Source organism: Rhea pennata, chromosome 12 (assembly GCF_028389875.1).
Source record: "Rhea pennata isolate bPtePen1 chromosome 12, bPtePen1.pri, whole genome shotgun sequence".
Classification (NCBI taxonomy): Eukaryota; Metazoa; Chordata; class Aves; order Rheiformes; family Rheidae; genus Rhea; species Rhea pennata.
Window position 1 is genome coordinate 4,389,619 of NC_084674.1, and position 19,076 is coordinate 4,408,694.

A 19,076-nucleotide genomic window follows, 5' to 3' on the forward strand; every position below is an offset into this window, starting at 1 on the left:
TTTCTTAAGGATGTAGAGATGTTGCAGCGGGGAGATGGATGAAATTGATGCTTTTTATAATTTAGCCTTTTAATCAAAACATAAAAGAATAAAAAGTAAAAGATTCAGAGGAATGTAAGATGTTGCAAGAGAATGAAATCGGTTACAGTAAAAAGCTTTATTACAGTGCAAGGCATAGCCAGGCAATAAAAAGACAAACAGATGAATGTCAACATGTAACTCTGGCCTTTGAAAGTCTTGGTGAAGTTTTGTTTCTCATAATCTTGCCAGATTTCCTTTCTAAAGGAATATCTGTGGGTTAGAAAGTACTGTCTGTGAAATTTCAGTACCTGCCTAATGTTTTTTTGCCTTAAAATCTAAAAAGATATGGCATCTAATCAGTAGGTATCAAGTACACAGATTGTTCTACAGTTGGCAATTGATTAATTACAAATGTATGCGAAGATGATATGAGCAATAAGTATTGATATATCATGTACATTTTCATAGAAATCTTTCTAGAATTATGAACTGATCATTTGTCATGATGTAATGGGAATGCTCTGATTTCAGAGCCTGTTACCTTCCAGTAACATAGACTTTACTTGCTTATAGTATTTCCCCAAAGTAACAAGTGCACTCTTGTTTTGTATACAAATAGTAATTTTAGAAAGGAAAGGTTAAAAATATCTAACCCCCCCCCCCCAAATCTGACAATACTGCTGACTCAATTAAGGATTTATAATCTGACTGGGAACTATTTTCTCTCAATAAGTATTTCTGCTTTTTCATAAAACTAACGCAGGTATCAAAAAGAAGTTTTTGTAGAAAATTCTTAGCCAGTCCTGAATAATGTTCCAGGGTGAATATTATTGACTAATTCAGAATGCTGAAACTACATTTAACTTGAAAATCTATCATAAGAAACAGGTAGGGGTTCTTACGGGAAGTAGAAGTTTTTGCTTTTGTTTTCTAACTCCTGTTTGTATAAAAAGGGGATTGAAGCCCATTAGTAGAAAACTTCATAGATTATCAAGAGATACACTAAAATATTTTGTGGGCTTTCTCTGGATCCCATTTAGGTTAATGGAATGATTTCATCTGGAAATGGGAGTCATGGTAAGTAAAGAAGACAGCATAAATATGTTATAAACCTTCCAATAGCTGCAGTGCTTATTTGTTCAAGCAAACTATCTATGCAAAAATCGCTTTAGCTTTGTTGGTGGTAAACATGGCAAAAGGAAAGTAACTCTTCAATGGATGGGTTGCCTCTTTGAGATGAGGCCTGTGTAGTGATGCCTTGGGAGTTCCTGTCGCATTCTTAAAAGAATGCCTGTAGGCCTCCAACGTGTAGCAGTTAGTGGGAATGTAACAGGACCACCACCTGGTCTTCCAGCTGGTTACAAAAATCCAGGATGTAACACTGTTTAACTGCTCTTTTTCATCAGACAGATAATTTATGTGAAGAGTATGGCAAACCAAGCAGTTTCCAAAATTCCGAACAGATTGGCCCTAAACTGTTCTAGTATCACCTGCTTCAACAGCCCAGCAGTGGCTGAAATTATTATACAGTCAGGAAAAGTAAAAGCAATTTCAGTGCCAGTCACACATGTTCATACTGTGTGGACTACTCTTTATTTGAAATCTGTGTAGCATGGAGAAAGGTGGGTGACCTTACTGTCTCCTGGACTTGTCTACACTGGCAAAGATTTAATATGGTTAGGCAAAAATGTGGACACTGCTCATGGTCTGCACAACTTTGAGAGGTGAGAATGCCTTCCACATTGCAGCATTTTGCTGCAGCAGGTCTCTCTATTTTCCCCAGTACTTTGGGATTCTTCTTCAAAATAGCCAAGAAAAAATTGAGTGCAGTGTTACTATTTCAGTGGCCATTTATTTTGCTAATTTTGCACAGTGAATATTAGAACTAACCCTACAGCCATATTAAAAAGGTAGTGACCAAGCCCGTTCAAAATTGCCAGACCAAGGGGAGGCAAGTCTCCTTTTCAAGTAAAATTATTCTGTTTGACAGTTCCCTATGATCTACATATTTTAAATATAGTTTGCAAAAATAAGTTCATGTAGAACATGACTTGCCTGTGAGTATACATTGCTGCTAATTACCTATAGAACAGACCAAATTCAGCTTTGTCATTTACATGCTTTCTTTAAACTAACTCTTTCTTTAAAAGTCTGTAATAGCTAGACTTTAAAAATCCTGTGTAGGTGACAAATTGGATCACAGCCATAGGTAACCACATTTTCTGTTTCTTAGGGCTTTGAGTTAGTTTGTCATGGGGTACCGACTTTTTTCATGTGTCATAATAATGGTTAGTAGGTATATTCCTATGATGAGGTAACCATGTTACAGCTTACCTTCCATGTTTAAAAAAAAAAAAATGCCTCTTGTGTATTAGGAACATGCTCAGAAACAATTACCATGGAGCACGCCACGCAGTGTATGACAACTTTGTTATCCTGTAGTTTGTGTGTCAGTGTGATTTTTTGAGCAACTTTTTTTCTTCAACCTAATTTGGTTGATTTTGTCTCCATTTATAAAATATGAGCTCAACCTTAAATTACAAGATGGAACATTTGAATTAGTAAGAACTTTGTATCTTGACAGAGTGCGTCAGGCGATTTAATGATTAGAAACATCCAACTGAAACATAGTGGAAAATATGTTTGTATGGTGAAGACAGAAGTGGATACTGTATCTTCTGCAGCCGACCTTATTGTACGAGGTAAATTTCAGCTTCAGTTATTTCAATTATGCTTTCTAACTTTGGTATATGGTAGATTACAGAAACAATTCATGTTGTAGATTACTAAGCTAATTCATCTGTGACTTGAACTATATGATTCTGTCATGCAATTAGGGAGTATTTTAGCACCTTTTTTCTCCATATGTGGCTAAAGCTTACTTTTTCCCATTGGCAGTTCTTCAAGTCACTGATGGAGAGGGAACTCAATACTGGCAGCTGCCATGAGAGAGTTATGAATTGCTGCCTCTGCTAAATAAAGGGATTTCTGACTCCATGATCCAGTATCCTTCCTGTGGAACAGGGAACTGCTGCCAGTGCTTAAGAAAGCCTTTGTCCTAGAGATGCATTTGAGTTTAAGTTATGCAATGCAGGGATATTTATTTTTCTTCAGAACTGGAATTAGAGCTAATAAGCTTCAACTGTAGCTTTCAGCACTAATTATACAGCTAAATGTATTGCAAGAGAAAAGCTGTAACACAGTGAAGAACGTTATGTAATCAGCATTTATTCAGTACATTTTAAAATATGCCAGACATCTTTTTGAATAATCTATTTTCTGTATTATGGATATGACATATTGCTGTATAACACTGATAACACACTGCTGTTTGGATATTTTTATGAACTGTTGAGTATCTTACCCCTTCACTAGTACAGATACAAAATGAGCATTTTTGCTAGAATGCACAGGATTTTCCAGAATGTGGAAGAAAGCTTACCTGACAATTGCTGTGCTGATCAGGTGCTGTGCTGAGAAAGTGCTTCAGTGCATCATAGAGTAAAACAGCTGCAGATAATGAATTAGCAGACTACAGAGAGGTATTAGTAGTTTAAAAGAGGACATCAAGGACTAAAATAAAAGAACTAAATTGGTAAATATAGAGGAATCATATATAGAGGAATCATGCTGAACAAAGGTCCTGGAAAAAAAAATCATCATCTGTCACAGTTCAGAATTGTTATTTCTTAGTTTATCAGACTTAAGTTTAGTGAATGTAAAAAAAGTAATTTAAACATGTTCTTATTCCAAGCTGAATTGTTTTCTTCCTCCCAAAGTGCTGATAAAATGGGAATCCATGGTGCTATGTTTGTGATTTGCAGGGCGCTATCCTTACAAAACACCACCACCAATTTTTTTGATCTGATTCTAGGCTCACCTGGGCCCCCTGAATATGTGAAAGTGGATGAAATAACTGATACCACAGCTCAAATCTCCTGGCAAGAAGGCATAGATAATCACAGCCCAGTAACCACGTACACCATACAAGCAAGAACACCTTTTTCAGTTGGCTGGCAGAGAGTCACAACAGGTAAAATGGAATTCTTGTTCTTTTAAATGTTTTTAACCAGAGAGAACCTGTTCTTAGTTTTCTCTCCCTCCTCTTCCCTCTTTTTTTCTAATAGTTCCTGACATGATCGATGGAAAAACATTTACAGCCACAGTAGTGGATTTAAATCCTTGGGTGGAATATGAATTTCGTGTAGTTGCCAGTAACAAAATTGGAGGTGGAGAACCCAGTTTACCCTCAGAAAAAGTAAGAACTGAAGAGGCAGGTTAGTGGGCTTTTCTGTTTATTTTTAATTCAAGAATCTTAATCAAAAAAAAATATATACATATGAAAGTGTTCAAATCCGTAGGTCTTGGCAGACAAACTCGGAATTGCCATCAACAGTTTATGTTGCATTACTGCATAGATCACGTAAGCATAACATCTAAAATGCATGTAAACTGCATTTAGTACGCCAAAACGCAGTCTGTTCAGTAAGCACTGTAGAGTCAGAAGATGTCAATGGATGGAGAGTGGACAGGGGTTTTATTCCTTCCTAGTGTTTGATCAGTGTTCACCTTCCACGTGCAAGTGTATGTCCCAGAAGAACATATCAATTAAACCCCCTCTTGATGGGGTTCCTCAGGATAAGGATATTGCCCAATATATCTGCATAAGATAACTCTATTGAAAACTTGAGAATTTGTACAGGCTCATAAACAATCAGGGTTCAATTTATGAGCTTGTGACATTCCAGAAGCTTGCAGAAGGCTATCTGCCTACCACAGTGAGGCAAACCAGCAAGCTGAATGCAGCAAGGGCACGGGCATCCCAGGCCGGTGCCCACGCTGGTTCAAAAGTCTTTGCCTTGATGTGCAGGACATGTAAGTGCAGACTGCAGTTATACAGCTGGGTTAGCTTCAGAGCATGAGGGTGATGTTATATAATGCTGTCTCTTTTATTTGCACTGTGTAGACAGCTATACGTTTGTTTTTCACAGTTCCTGAAATTCCCCCATCTGAAGTCAGTGGGGGAGGAGGCAGCAGGTCTGAACTGGTCATAACATGGGATGTAAGTTTTCTGGCAAGCAGTTTTCTTCAGAGAATGATTGTTTTCATTCAAACTCTTCTTAAAAGATGAATTTCCCTGGCTGCAGCAGCTTCTCATCTAGGATGTATATGTGCTCGGTAACATTCTGTAATGTGAGCTATGCACGTTTGCCTTCCCTCTCACTTTCATTTGTTATTGTGCTAGACTGCAATCAGTAGGAAATTTAGTTAGTTTGTCTGAAGTTGCTTCTATTTTCAAACAACTGTTAAGCTCAAAAGGGTGGAGAGTTGGGGAAATGGAAGTGTTATTTCCTGAAAGGTTGAGACAAAAAATTATGCTTTTCAGTGAAACTTTGCAGTTTGTATTTTATTACCATTAACTCTGGACTTACTTACTTATGTGCTATCAAATATAAAAAATCAGATAGTACTTTATTGTAAGTAAGTAAGTAACCCATTTTTTATTAGTTTAAAAATATTAATATATTATTACTAGCATGATTACTCTGTGCTTAATTATAATCACATCAGAGGGCAGTATAAGCCACTGTGCTAAGGTAGTATTGGAGTCTACAACAATTGACCGAGCAATCATTAATTTTTTCTGAACTACAAATTGTGACCAGAAATTGAAAAACCCATGTATTTACTGAAGAGTGTCTTAAACCAGTGTGCTTAATGGAAAACAAGCAATGTACCTGAAAATGATTCCCTTCTTGATGAAGGCATGTGTAAAATGCAAACCATATGGAAGGGATGAGGACAGCACATTTTGCTATACTGTACCAGAGTTAATTTGTTGATGGAATCATCCCAAATGATGTACCAGAACCCGCTGTCAGTCACATGTGTGACCCTTTTGGTACTTTCTTCCTGTCCCCATGCTGTATATAACATTACAGACTATTACTGTCTGTTGCTTTTCACACAGCCCATTCCTGAAGAATTACAAAATGGAGAAGGATTTGGATATGTTGTTGCTTTCCGCCCCTTTGGCACCGCAACATGGATCCAGACTGTGGTCACATCTCCTGATACACCAAGATATGTCTTTAGAAATGAAAGCATCTTACCATTTTCACCATATGAAGTCAAAGTTGGTGTATATAATAATAAAGGAGAGGGGCCATTCAGTTCAGTCACCACGGTTTTTTCAGCTGAAGAAGGTACGTGATTGAGTTCTCTCTATTTAACATGAGCTTTTTCATGTTAGACTACAGCAACTGTTAATAGAAATTAGATCATTTTAAATATGAATATGTTTATTTCAGTGCTACTGATCTCATTTATTGATTTCCAAATACAGAGCCTACCATGGCACCCTCTGGTGTATCTGCAACCAGTCTGTCATCCTCAGTCATTGAAGTTTCCTGGAATGCCATTCCATGGAAGATGAGTAGTGGGAGGTTACTGGGCTATGAGGTAAATCCATCTAAAATGCACTCCCTGTTGTAAAAGGGACCATGACCTGTAATGATATTTACATGCATAACTTCCATGTCAGATAACCCACAGCTCTCCAAAAAAGTGATGCTTTTAAAAAATAAATCCTCGTGAGACTCCACAAAACCTGAAAGGAAAGATGAGCAGTTAAGAGAATTAGTGGGCTAACAAGAGCAGCCTGCAGGGGATTAGGCTCCATCTGAATCACTTTTGTTTGTTTGTTTTTGTTTTTATTTGTTTGTTTTTTGAATGGCCAAGCTGAGGAACATATAAATGAATATCTGACACTGTGTTTGCTATATGCAGGCTGGGAAGTAAGCAGCAAAACATCATAGTAATATTCTGGGACAGAACCCACCACACACAGCCTGTTTTGTTTGGAGCATCATCAGCTTCTTGCTAAAACTGCAGGAAGCCTCAGACTGTCATGCTGTCGTGGCCTGATGTGCTGCCTACTTGCTTTAGTATCTGCCACACGTTTTGTTAATTACAGTATATTCGCTATTAAAGAGCGAATTTTGGCCACTTTATCTTAAAGTTGATGTCAGCATTTAGTGCGTTGGGCAGAACTATTTTGGGCAGAACTATAGCAAGGCATGCAGTTTCCAATTATTTGTAGAATCTATGAGACGCAGACAGTTTTGACATGCCTTCCCAGAATTTATCCGACTTTACCACTGTTCAAAAACTGAGATTGTGTTTTAAAATGGAGCTACTGTAAAAAACTTCATTTTTTTTCAAATGTTTTTGTGAAAAAAAGAAAACAGCTGTATTGATGGACTCTATATAATTTACAGAAGACTACTAGCACCTTTCTTGCTTTCTTTCTGGCCCACTTTCATCCAGAAAAAGGATATTTTCTTCTGTCTTTGGCAATGAAGACGAACACAGAATGAAATTATGTTTTGCTTCCTGTCAAGAGTCATGACTCTGTGTATTAGTATTTTCAAGAGATATTTTTTTCAGATGACATTTACTCCCAAAGAAAGTATTTTGTAAGATACAGTTTTCTTCTAATGAGTTTAATTTGTTTGAAGTATTTCAATTTGTTGAAGTAACACTTTTCCTCTCATTGGCATTTTTTTTTATTCAACCAACATCTAGTATTTCAGTTTTCCTTTTACTATAGTCACACAAAGAAAGAGCAGCAAGTGTGAAAGATAAATAAAATTATTATTTATGTAGTGTATGTATTTCTGAAACTTTAGTATAGAAACTTTAGTATAGAAAAAAAATACAGTTAATGGAGTTAAATGCAATACTATGGATTAAAATTTCATTGCAAGAGAATTTAATTTTTTTTTTTTTTTTTTTTTTTTAATATCTGTCAGGTTAGGTACTGGAATAATGGTGGAAAAGAAGAATCTTCAAACAGAGTAAAAGCTGTAGGCAATGAGACATCAATAAGAATAACAGGTTTGAAGAGCAACTTAGCATACTACACTGCTGTCCGTGCTTACAACAGTGCTGGACCAGGTCCCTTTAGTGCCACAGTAAATGCTACCACAAAAAAGACACGTAAGTATCATGAATTTAAAGCAGCGAGAGCCATAATGTTGTTTTAGCAAATGAAAAACAGGCATATTACTAGGAGTCACAATACGCATAAATGACTGGTATTTTCATACAGACTAGAACAGTTACACAATTAAAAGTCAAGCTCGAATCTTCTATTCTCAACCCTCTGCTTCTTGAGGATGATTAAGCAAAATTCAAATACACCACTGGACCCAAAGTAAGAGATCTCATTTCTGTATAGAACCTTTAGTAGTCTTCTAGTGACCGGAAGACTTTTAGTCAGCTGTGATTTTCTTCTGTTAGAAGAAAGATTTCTATTATTTGGAAGGAAAAACAGTGACTTTCTGAATTTTTCAGGGTTCTGTAACTAAAGTTCTCTAGGGTATAAAGTGGAATGTTCCTCATACTTCATGCAAAATAATTATTCATGTCCATTGTTTCCCCTTGAAGAAATTACTCAAGAGGCCACTTTACTATTAAAAAGGAGAAATTAAGCCTGAGAACAGATTCTCAAAGGCTGCTCTAATTTCTACAAAGGGAAATATTTTCAGTATGTGCTTGCATTGTAATACAACTCAGAATAAGGGTCATAAATCTTGAAGCACTTCTGTCAGACTCGTGCAAATGCACAATTAAGTCTGTATGAAAGGTCAAATTCCCTGGTACCAAAGGTTAAATCCTCCTATCAAAAGTAGTCCTATCACCAGAACTAGGAAATAAGCCTTTTTTTTTTTTTTTTTTTTTAATGTGCATATGCAGAAACAAGTATCACTGTCACTGAGGACTAAATCCTAAATCAACTCAGATTAACTTATATTTGCAGGAGGTTAAATTTGTTATAGGCATACAGTTACTGTGGATTGGCAGACATGAAGTACCTCACTGTCTGCCACTTGCATCTGACCTTTGATGAACAGAGTCCGTGAAGTCGTCACCGTGTGGCTACTCTACTCGCACAAGATCCTGCCAGCCCGGTCAGTTCAGTGATTTTGCAGTCCTGTTCAGTGACTGCAGACACCGGGGCTGAACCTGATCTCACCGATTTGAACAGAATCTGGATCAGGCTTTTATCAATACCTCTGCTACTTGGAATCATTAAAAAAAAAGAGAGGAAAAAAAAATAGTAGTTGCCCTACACTCATACATCCTGCTAGTGAATAAACAGGGCAAAAACACTGCAGTACAACCTAATGACATTTTCAAGAATTTTGCTACTCGATTATTTTGTTACTAGATTAATTAAGACAAATAATTCTCTATACCACTGTAGTGAAAACACAAATTAGAATTTAACTGTTCAAGTTAAAAATTAGATCTGATTATTTCTAAAGGAAACCTTTAATTCAAACTGGACTTCGGTTGTTTGAGTTTCTTTAAGATTTCTACTCATGAGAGATGCCTCTTAGGTGAAGAAACCTCACACCTTTTATTCCTTTGTTTTCTTTTGAGAACTGATCTGAAAAAATTCATAATTGAAAAGAAAGGGTAATTTTTCATTCAAATGTGTGAATTTTAATCAGTTCTAATTTTTACTTTAACTTCTACCTGAATACTTGTGATTGATGTATTTCTCACTGTGAAGGAATTCTGTGCATATTACATTTAAATTTGCCCACACTTTCTACAAGACACTCGTTAGTAACAAACTAACAAGAAGCACATACTTCAGTTCAATTTGCAGCCTGTTTCAGGTCTAAACATTCAGTCTTTAACCATTAAATTATCTTTGCTTTTATATTTGAAATAATTAAATATTCATATTCATAACCCAAAATACAAGCATAGCTTTATTTTATACAATAATTTGTTATATATAAGAAGTCTTGCCTAAGTTTATGAGGCAAGATGATAAAATTATTTAAAATTGAGGTGGTCTTAAAATTCAACAGTATGTTCTGGTCATAGGTTCTAATGCAGAGAAATATTACTGCATATGAGCAACTTCAAGCATCTGAGCAGGCTCAGTGAAATTACTGTAGCTATTTGCATACTTAAGCAACTGGATGGTTTTGGATCTGGTCTTTTATGAATTAATTCTGCTGTTTTTATCACTGAAAATTACTGGAGATTTTTGGTAATTGAAGCAAACTGGAGCCTTCCAAATCACTTCTGTAAGTCAAGTGGAAGATAAAGGCTTACAGTTTTATATATAATTACTCTTCCTTTTTCTCAGATGTCATATTAATAAGTAAGTTGTTTTGGATTCGAAAGAATGAGTCTTTTCTTCTCAAAATCAGCCTTAATAGCTGAGTGAAAACTATTCATATATGCCCATATACTCCTCAATTCTCATGAATAAAACAATTTTATCTGACAATCACCTCTTAAATTTACAGAAATTGACTATTAGTGCATCAGATTAAATTCTGCTTAGTATATAGTACAAGACAAATACTGCAAAAAAAGGATTTGTGAATAGTTTAGAATAATTCTTTTAAGTAAGTAAGTCTTGCTCTTGCATTTTTGTGTCCACTTCGTGCAAAGAAAGACATATACTAATTTTTTTTCTGATCTGACTGCTCCTGGACAGAAATTAGGGAGCTATCTGTGCAAAACAAAACAGACCAAAAAAGGAGCACATGCACAGAACTGTTTAAAAGCCACTATTACTGTTTAATACTGGAACCTTCAGCCTTAAAACTTAGAGCAGTCCACCTAAGCAGCAACTGCCTCCACTAGGTGACAGCAACAGTAAATTGTTTCCTTAAGGTGTTTAGAAAAGATTTTAATAGTTGATTGTGTCTCTGAATGACACATCTGGGAAGCCAACCTGAGACACCTCAAGAGGTTTGTGCTCATCTTCTCCTTTCCTGAAAGCTTGGCAGTTCCAAGATGTATCAAGGTGAACAGCCAAAAGCATACTACTACTACTTTGGAAACTTAACGGTCTCAGATTGTTAATGAACATACAAGAGAAGAGATTTACCTGGCAAAAATCCCACTATTGTTTCAGTTGCAGTAACTGCAGTGGTACAGACTGCATCTCAAAATCATGTGTGCAGTTAAAAAGACAACAAAACCTGTCAACTATTTTTGCATAACAAACACAAAGTAAATCAGAGAAGCATATAGGTTTGAATATTCACTAAGAAAATACTAAATGTGTCTGACAAATAATTCATCATGAAAAAATTGCGTATTCTTGACATTCTATCAAAAACAGAAATTTTCTGTTATCATCACTGGTTTCATTGGAGTATGTTCTAATTGATCGCCCATGTCCTGAGACAAATACTTTTGTCTGGCTGTATTTAATGAAGGCCTATCAACACATAACGCAACTTTAGAAATAACATTTATGTGCCATTCTATTTTTCCTTCCTTCTGTTTTTCCAGTTTAGTCTCTGAACCATGAAGTGTACAAATGACAATGCTGTATTTGAGTTGCTTTTACATCCAACATGTAATGACAGCCAATTACCCAAACTATTATTTCCTACTGCAGAATAAATCACTAATGTCAATTAAACTAAAGCCATGCTTTTATTATGTATTTTAAGCACCCAGTCAACCACCAGGAAATATTGTATGGAATGTTACAGACTCCAGAGTAATTCTCAACTGGGAGGGAGTAAGAGCTACAGAGAATGAATCCGAGGTAACTGGGTATAAGGTAAGGAAGAACAGACCAGCAGAAATCTGAAAGCAGTGCAGGCGTTACCGACTCTTTCTTGTCTGTTTGCAAGGCAGTGAGTGAGTTTAGCAGTTAGAACACCTGCTAGTTTTTGTTTGTTTGTTTGTTTCCTTATAAGTCTTGACTAAAGGATGATGCCTTCAAGCAAAATACCATGCCTGAAACAGTTTAGTAGTATGTATGTCCTTTTTATAGGTTTAAATGGTATTGTAACAATATCTCACAAACTGCGGTTCTTTTACCATTAATGGTACGCTAACTCCTTCCTTCCTCTCTGCCTATGCAAACAAAGCCAGGAGCTGCAGGCTGTGCTGTCAGCTCCTGGAATCCCAGGTATCCAAATGTGCAACATTTGGAATGAAACAAAATAATCCAAAACTTAGCTGATGGAAATCATTTCTATTGCTGGCCCAGTATATTAATTGTTACCACATACCAGCCTGCTATTCTCACAGCTTTTCTTTTTCATTACTTACATGTTCACTATCTAGAAATTACATTATTCTAGAGCAGATCAGTGCACAAATATGCAGATATTTCTCTAAATAGGTTGTATATCTTATATCAAACTGAGGTCTTTTTGATGATCTCTGTATAGCTGGATCCCACATACCATACTCCTCTATAAAAGATTTATGCTGAAGATCAGACTGTGCAGTGCTCTAGGTAATATTGGCAAGAAATGCATATTTACGGCCCAGATAAACTACCTAGTTTTATAGCAGGTAGTTGAACTGAAAATATACCACGTATCGTTTCAAACTGAATACTCTGTCTCCCACAGCATTTTCAGCTTCCCAAATGATAGCATTGCTAAACAAACACATCATGAAGAGCTGAATTTTGATAACACCAGTTAATCTTACAAGAGAAAAACACTTAGGGTGTCGTTGTAATCACACAGTGCCAAGGCAGTGCAGTTAACCAAACTTGGTTTGTCAAGCAGAAAATAGCCAACAAATGATTTTGAGAATGCGAGAGCTGCGGTAGCACAGTCCTTGTGGAAGTAAGCCACACCGCTCTGTCCTTCCGAGAGCTTTTTAACAAGGTTGTAGCACTAGGGGCTGGCGCTGGGAAAGGGAACACACCGAGTGCAGCAGTGTTGCACACAAAACTGGAAAGATTCAGAGAAGCTGTTGTACTTTAGATGATAGTAAGGTGAATTCAAGGTGCAGATCTAAGTTTTTGGTGACCAGCTATTATGTATGCAATTCCAGTGGTTTTGCATTTTTTTTCTTTCCATTATGATTGCTATTATTGTGGGTTAGTTTGGATTGTTTGGAGTTTTTGTTTGTTTGTTTGTTTTACACTGCACTAGGAGACTCCTAAATTCAGGTGAAACTCTGCCAGATGAGGGCATTGGACCCACAAATACTTCAGCTTCCACCAAGTCACATCTCTTTCTTGTCAAGCAACTTGCAGTAGGGGCCATTCTGGCTCTATCCCAGCCAGAGCAGAAGGGAGGCTGCGCGTTGCTCTTAAATTCCTCTTCTTGTCTGATCGTATTCGAGTAGAAAGGGCTGCAACATTTAGATATAGCTCTCCCATTGTTTAAAACACAGATTTTCATACGCAATTAATTTTTGTGACTGAATAATTATTCAGTTTGCAGAACGTCTTCTAACATAGTCTGTAAGTAAGTAAGTTCTGCATTTTGGTAATTCTCCTCTCTCCTTTCCCTTACTATGAATTATCATAAGCAGTTGATCAGGATAATGACAGATTCCAAATGATGGGCTAATTTATGCAAGAATGTTATTAAGTTATGCAACAGAATATATTATTCATGTTATATTGTGCCATTTTAGATTGAAGTTGGAATAGAAGAGCTTGATTGGGATTCCCTTCTTTCACTGCTTCTCTAGATTCTGAATGTAATCCTGCCCTATATCAACTAGATAGTAGCTCTTTTCCTTCTTCAGGTTTTTTTAAAAATGAAACTTTGTTTCCAGAAACATTAGAAATTGCTTGTTCCTAGTGGAAAAAATAATGCACTACAGCATTGCAAAAAATGCTTTTTGCTTGCATTGTAGGTTTTTTACAGGACTAGCAGTCAGAATAATATGAACGTGCTGAATACGGACAAGACAACAGCGGAACTTTTGCTCCAGTTTAATGAAGATTATATTATAGAAGTAAAAGCAACAACTGATGGTGGAGATGGCACTAGCAGTGATCAAATCCTGATTCCAAAACTAGCTAGTATGTTGAAGTGGAATTGTTATTTTTTTTTTATGTGCTTATGCAGAATCTTTGGGTAATACTAAAACCAGCTATGGAAAAAAAATTAGTAAAAGACTGTGTGACCCAAGAACTTGCAGTCAAAAAGATAAAAGGACAAAGGGAAAACAAGTACAGAGGGGAAACAGATCTCACCTAACATGTCATAGTATGTCCACAGCAAGGCTGGGAATATTATCTGCCATCCAGCTCTGTGCTTTATGTAATGTAGAGACAGTCTTATATTTATTTTTATTACCAAGGCTAAAGTCAAATCAGAGCACATCATCTGAGCATTCAGTTCCAGGTTAAACGCTCAATTTATGCAAGTGTGTGCAAAGGGGTATCAGGGGTGGAGAAGAGCAAGCTGGGCAGGAGCAGAGGGAATGGGGGAGGGAGATCAAAATGCAGATGAGAGCAGCTGCCTCGTCCCCAGGGCAGGTTGCTTTCTGGAGGGCTGTACAGTGTCCAAGCTAACGCGTAGTGACAATGATAGGAGTCTCCAAGTAAGTGAGGAAAGCTTATACTGTGGACTGAAGGAGTGCAGCAATTAAACGAGAGCCACACTCTAAGGTAAAGGTGGTGCGATGCCCCTGGAGGTAACGGGACCGACGGGCATCCTTCGGGAAGGCCCTGGCACTGTGTCTCAGAGTACAGCACCAGCGCAGTAACAGAAGGTTCACGAGCTCTACTTAAGCTTAATTTAACCAAGCCTCAAAAAGTCTTTCTAGTCTGACACCAGTTGTAAAATAATATTAATCACTTCTCAGCCCTTTAAATTGCTTCATCAGCTAAGTAGCGTGACTGCCTATAAATATATATATGTGTGGGTACTCCCGCCCAGAAGAGATGACACCATCACTTTTGCCTTAGTGTAGTGAACCATTACTTGATTTGTACCTGACACCTAGCAATTTTCTTTATACGAACTGAGTACACATTGATGGGAAGAAAAAAACATTAATGCTTATGCTGTATGGTAATAAGCTAATAAAAAGAAAAGCAGTTAACAGTCTTCATGCCCTTACATATAACAAGCTTCATTCTGCTGCACAGGTAAATTAGTATTTAAAACATTAGGTTTTTACTTTTTTTTAATTATTACCTTGAAAAATAAGTCTGCTTATGTACTTTCAGTGTTTTGTAATGCATTTCAGTATTTTAAAACTATTTAGCATATTTTTATAAATAGCTCATTGCTTATCAGAAATATTTTCTTTTCTAGAAACTAGTGCTTAGCATTTAGTAAGAGTAATAATTTTATTTGGCAAATACTCTTGGTTTCATTTAATCCTAACCTTTTTCATTTGTCACAGGTATGGATGCAAGAGGTTCTGGTCCACCAGTCTTGAATATCTTCAGCGTATACAGCTTCTTCCCAGCAATATTCTTCTTGACTCTTAATTCAGTGTTGTGATGATGCATTTTCATTCACTGGAAAAAAAAGAATTAATTATCACAGAAAAGTGCTTTTTTAAAAAACTGCAGTGGCTAATGCATGTTTTCCTTCTATTCTGATGTGTTTTTAAATTCTTTATATTTTACTGTAGGTTAAAATAAAAATATTGTATAAAGTTTAGCAAATCCTTTAAAAAGGAATCTAAAATGCCTTAATACTTGAACCAAAGGAGTTTACATATTACATACTTCCAATAAATGTAAAAGAGAGGGAGTGAAAGCAGTGGCACTGTGATTACAGAGTTATAAAGAAGCGCTGAGCTTTGTGAGGAACTCCGTCGTTGCAGGGACACTGCATTGTTTTGGGTACGGTCTGTGTTACGATAACATTGTACAATGCAACAAATGTCTCTGATTTCATCTTTCGCATCTGATGACAAAGTAAGTGTGGCCCAACTGGCAGTTCTTAAAAGACAGTGTCGTTATCAAATAGATTTGGATAATTCTGCCTACTTCCTTTCAGATAATTTATTCTAAAGCTAACAAATTATAGAAGACAGAGAAAAGTCACAGCATGAATGCTAGTTTTGCACAATCTGTGCTGGCGTGTCCATGAGGCAGGGCTTCCCCTGCTTCTCTTGAGAGATGGTTTCACAACCATGTTTCAAAGGTGGCTCTCCATTATATTTCAGTATACATTTATGTACCTTTCTCTTCATCAGCAGACATTCAAGTTAGTTCTGCACATTACTACCTTACATTTCTTAATCAAGGTCTCTGTAACCAACATTCCACTTTCAGGATAATTTTAATTGCCCTTCTCTGAACTCATGTCAGTTTGGTTTGCTAACAAAAAAGTGCCCAATTTAAGTGTTATTAAAATGCAGTTGCACCACGGCCTTACGAAACGGGACTCTTACCACTTCCCTACCTTGTGATGTGGTGCTCCAAATATGCAGCCCAAAATTATGTTGCTTTTTTTGTCTACCACACCGCATTGTAAACTCATGCCTAATTCAGTGTTTGCTCTTATTTTCAACTTGCTGCCTCTCTCTGTTCAGCCAGGTCGTGCTGTTTTCACCTGGTCTGACACTAATGCACCCTATTACCATCATATAATTCTGATTGATAGGATTGGGCAATACTCTATTTATAATACAAAAAAAATAATACAGACTCTTCAGGCTTGCTATTATATATGCTCCATCTTTCATAGCACTGTATGAGTGACACGTTAAGTCCGGTACGTTACTCTGACTTACTTACTTACATTTGTCACTTGTGAATTTAGACAGATCAGTCCTTCTTTAGAGAGCTAGTCACATCCATGGTAAAGCGTGTTCAGCTGATATAAAGCACATCCGTTTAAAGAAAGACTTTTTTAAAAAAACAAAAATCCATATCACAGTATTGTAACAACACACTGACATATAAAGAGAGAGAAAGAGAATCAGGATTAATGAAAATATGCTAACACTGTAGGAATTTCTTGATATGCATTCAGTAAAAATTAGCTTATAAGATCCAGAAGAAAATATATGCTAAGTAACTGTTGAAGTAAGCGAGAACTGTATATACTGTACATACATAGTTATAAATGACTAGTTGCTTTTCAGTACGTGGCTAATCAGTGACGTTTTCAGACACTTGCAAATGGGGGAATGGGGGGGGGGAGATGGAAAACAGGTGTTACTAGTAAATATATAGTTCTGTTTCATGCAACAAAGGGTGAATATTTATATTCTAGTTTCACAGAATTCTGGTTTGTGTTCCTGTATTGCTGTTTTCATAATTGATAACTATTACATTGTATTATTTAATTTCTAGTTATATATCTCCATGAGATATGTACCCAGTACCTTGTTTCATATTGAAAAAAGTTTGAAATTTATCCTTAAATTTCCAGCTGTGTGTGTATCCTATGGTTATCTGTATGCATTTTTTTTCTATTATTCTAATAAAATATTTATTACATTGAGTGATACTAGGATATTTCAAAATATTATTGCACTGCAGTATTACATTTTTGCATACATAGGGACTTACTTACTGCTACTAAAAGCTATGTCTATCTATCCATCTTCTTTATAACATTTCTGCTAACTGGTACTTTTGGGGGTGGGGGGGGGGGAATAGTGTTGTTTCCTGCTTAGTAGCTCTGCTGCCATAAGGCTATTTCAAAGCTGTGCAATTCATAAAAAAGACATAAATCTCACAGGCCAGGCCCATACTTCCTTCCTCCTCCTCCTACTGCCTCAAGCCCTAGTTTTTCTTGGCTACTACCAGGAAGAATCAGCTGCTGAGTATAAAGCCAAGACCTAAATGGAAAAAAAAAAAAAAAAAAAAAAAAAACTAGCCTTGGCTTTCCTAGACTATAAACCTTGTAATAAAATGGGATTTGGCATAGGTAGGTGCATTGACTAGAAATAAATTTACTAGACCTGGACTCAAGTAAGAGACCCCAGCTTCTACCTGCGTAAGCCCAGCACCGTTAGAAGTGTTCGTGGTGCAGTAGCAAGAAGCAAGGCTAAAGCCATTACCTTGAATATTCTCTTTGGAGACTGCCAAATAGTTTCGCTGGAAAACTCTTAGTGAAAAACAAAATTGGGAGCTCCTATGGCTGTTTTTGGACAACAATCCTAATCATCATTGTGAAATGGAAAGAGAATATGAGCAAATCCTGCCACCAGCTTCACTCACACTCATAGGCCTTACACAGCTTAAAAAAAGTTGGCAGCTGTTTGTCTAGCTCAGATCCTTTGGAGGCAGAAACTTCTTTCATCTGGCGGCAGCTGCTGTAGGTGCTGAGTGCTGTGGTACGGGATTTGAAGGTTTGTGGGCGAGGGGGTGTTTGCTGGGTTATCTTAGGCTTGGCTCTCAGGTTCCTCACCCCTGCGCCCGCAGTCTGCTACGACTTGCTTCGTAATTGGTTTCTTGTGCCATCCAAGTATTCTGTATTTTTCAGTCTCTCCTTGCACTCACTTATATTGGGATGTGATTGATTCTTGTGATTCTGAAGTCTGAATATTTCAGGTGTAGCTGGCCTTAAGAATTTAAAAAATAATAAAAAAGAAAAAAATATTCTTTGGACAGTTTACATTCTTGGTATGTTGTGAACATGTAGGAGCCTTTATGAATACGAAGTTAAAAACTAATATTACTTTAGCTCTAAGAAATAGTGGAGATCTCTATTTATTTTCGACTTAATTTGCCTTTCACTGGTGGAATGTAGAAGTGGGCACTGCCTGTCAGGTTATATATAGGTTATACCTTAATAACAGGCAATAAAGCAAGCTGTCCTGCATGAGGGAGTGCATTAATATGACAGCTTTCTGTCTGAAATAAGTAACAATGGAACATTGTAGAAATAAAATGAGTTTGTAAACAGGCATTTGCTCTCAGGAGAAACACCCTCCTCAATTGTTTTATGCTAATGCTTTGAACTACTGAAAAGCAATAAAAAAAAGGTATGTTTAGCAGAGCTATAACTGAATGTATGTTATTGTTTTATCAAACTTGCTCTTAAAAAGAGAGAGATTTCTACAAGTCTCATATATACATACTGTAAACTAAGAAATGGGAAGGGAAAAAATAATGGTACACCCACTTAACTGTTTCTCTCCACAGTTTTCCCTCTTAGCTGGAAGTTTTCCTCTGAGAACTTCTTACAGTTCACATTTGCCTTCCTGCCACGCCAGCTTGGGGCTCGTCGGGAAGCCGGATGTACAGCATAGAGGAGGTCTGGACCTTCGTCCTTCTCCACGCTTATTTGTATTTCAACAACCTTCTCAAGTGGAGGCCG

At 36.8% G+C, this 19,076-nt stretch overlaps 1 protein-coding gene across 1 annotated transcript in view; it reads left to right on the forward strand.

Annotated features, from left to right (window-relative positions):
* Window positions 1-15,329, forward strand: part of LOC134145879 (contactin-3-like) — a 58,128-nt gene extending 42,799 nt beyond the window's left edge. Inside the window, exons 11-20 of the mRNA XM_062585873.1 lie at window positions 2,606-2,723; window positions 3,896-4,054; window positions 4,149-4,298; window positions 5,013-5,083; window positions 5,993-6,227; window positions 6,368-6,483; window positions 7,836-8,022; window positions 11,523-11,635; window positions 13,690-13,858; window positions 15,193-15,329. Coding sequence (XP_062441857.1) covers window positions 2,606-2,723; window positions 3,896-4,054; window positions 4,149-4,298; window positions 5,013-5,083; window positions 5,993-6,227; window positions 6,368-6,483; window positions 7,836-8,022; window positions 11,523-11,635; window positions 13,690-13,858; window positions 15,193-15,293 — 1,419 coding nt within the window. The 3' untranslated portion in view covers window positions 15,294-15,329. The remainder of the gene's footprint in view (window positions 1-2,605; window positions 2,724-3,895; window positions 4,055-4,148; window positions 4,299-5,012; window positions 5,084-5,992; window positions 6,228-6,367; window positions 6,484-7,835; window positions 8,023-11,522; window positions 11,636-13,689; window positions 13,859-15,192) is intronic.
* The last annotated feature ends 3,747 nt before the right edge of the window (window positions 15,330-19,076 follow it).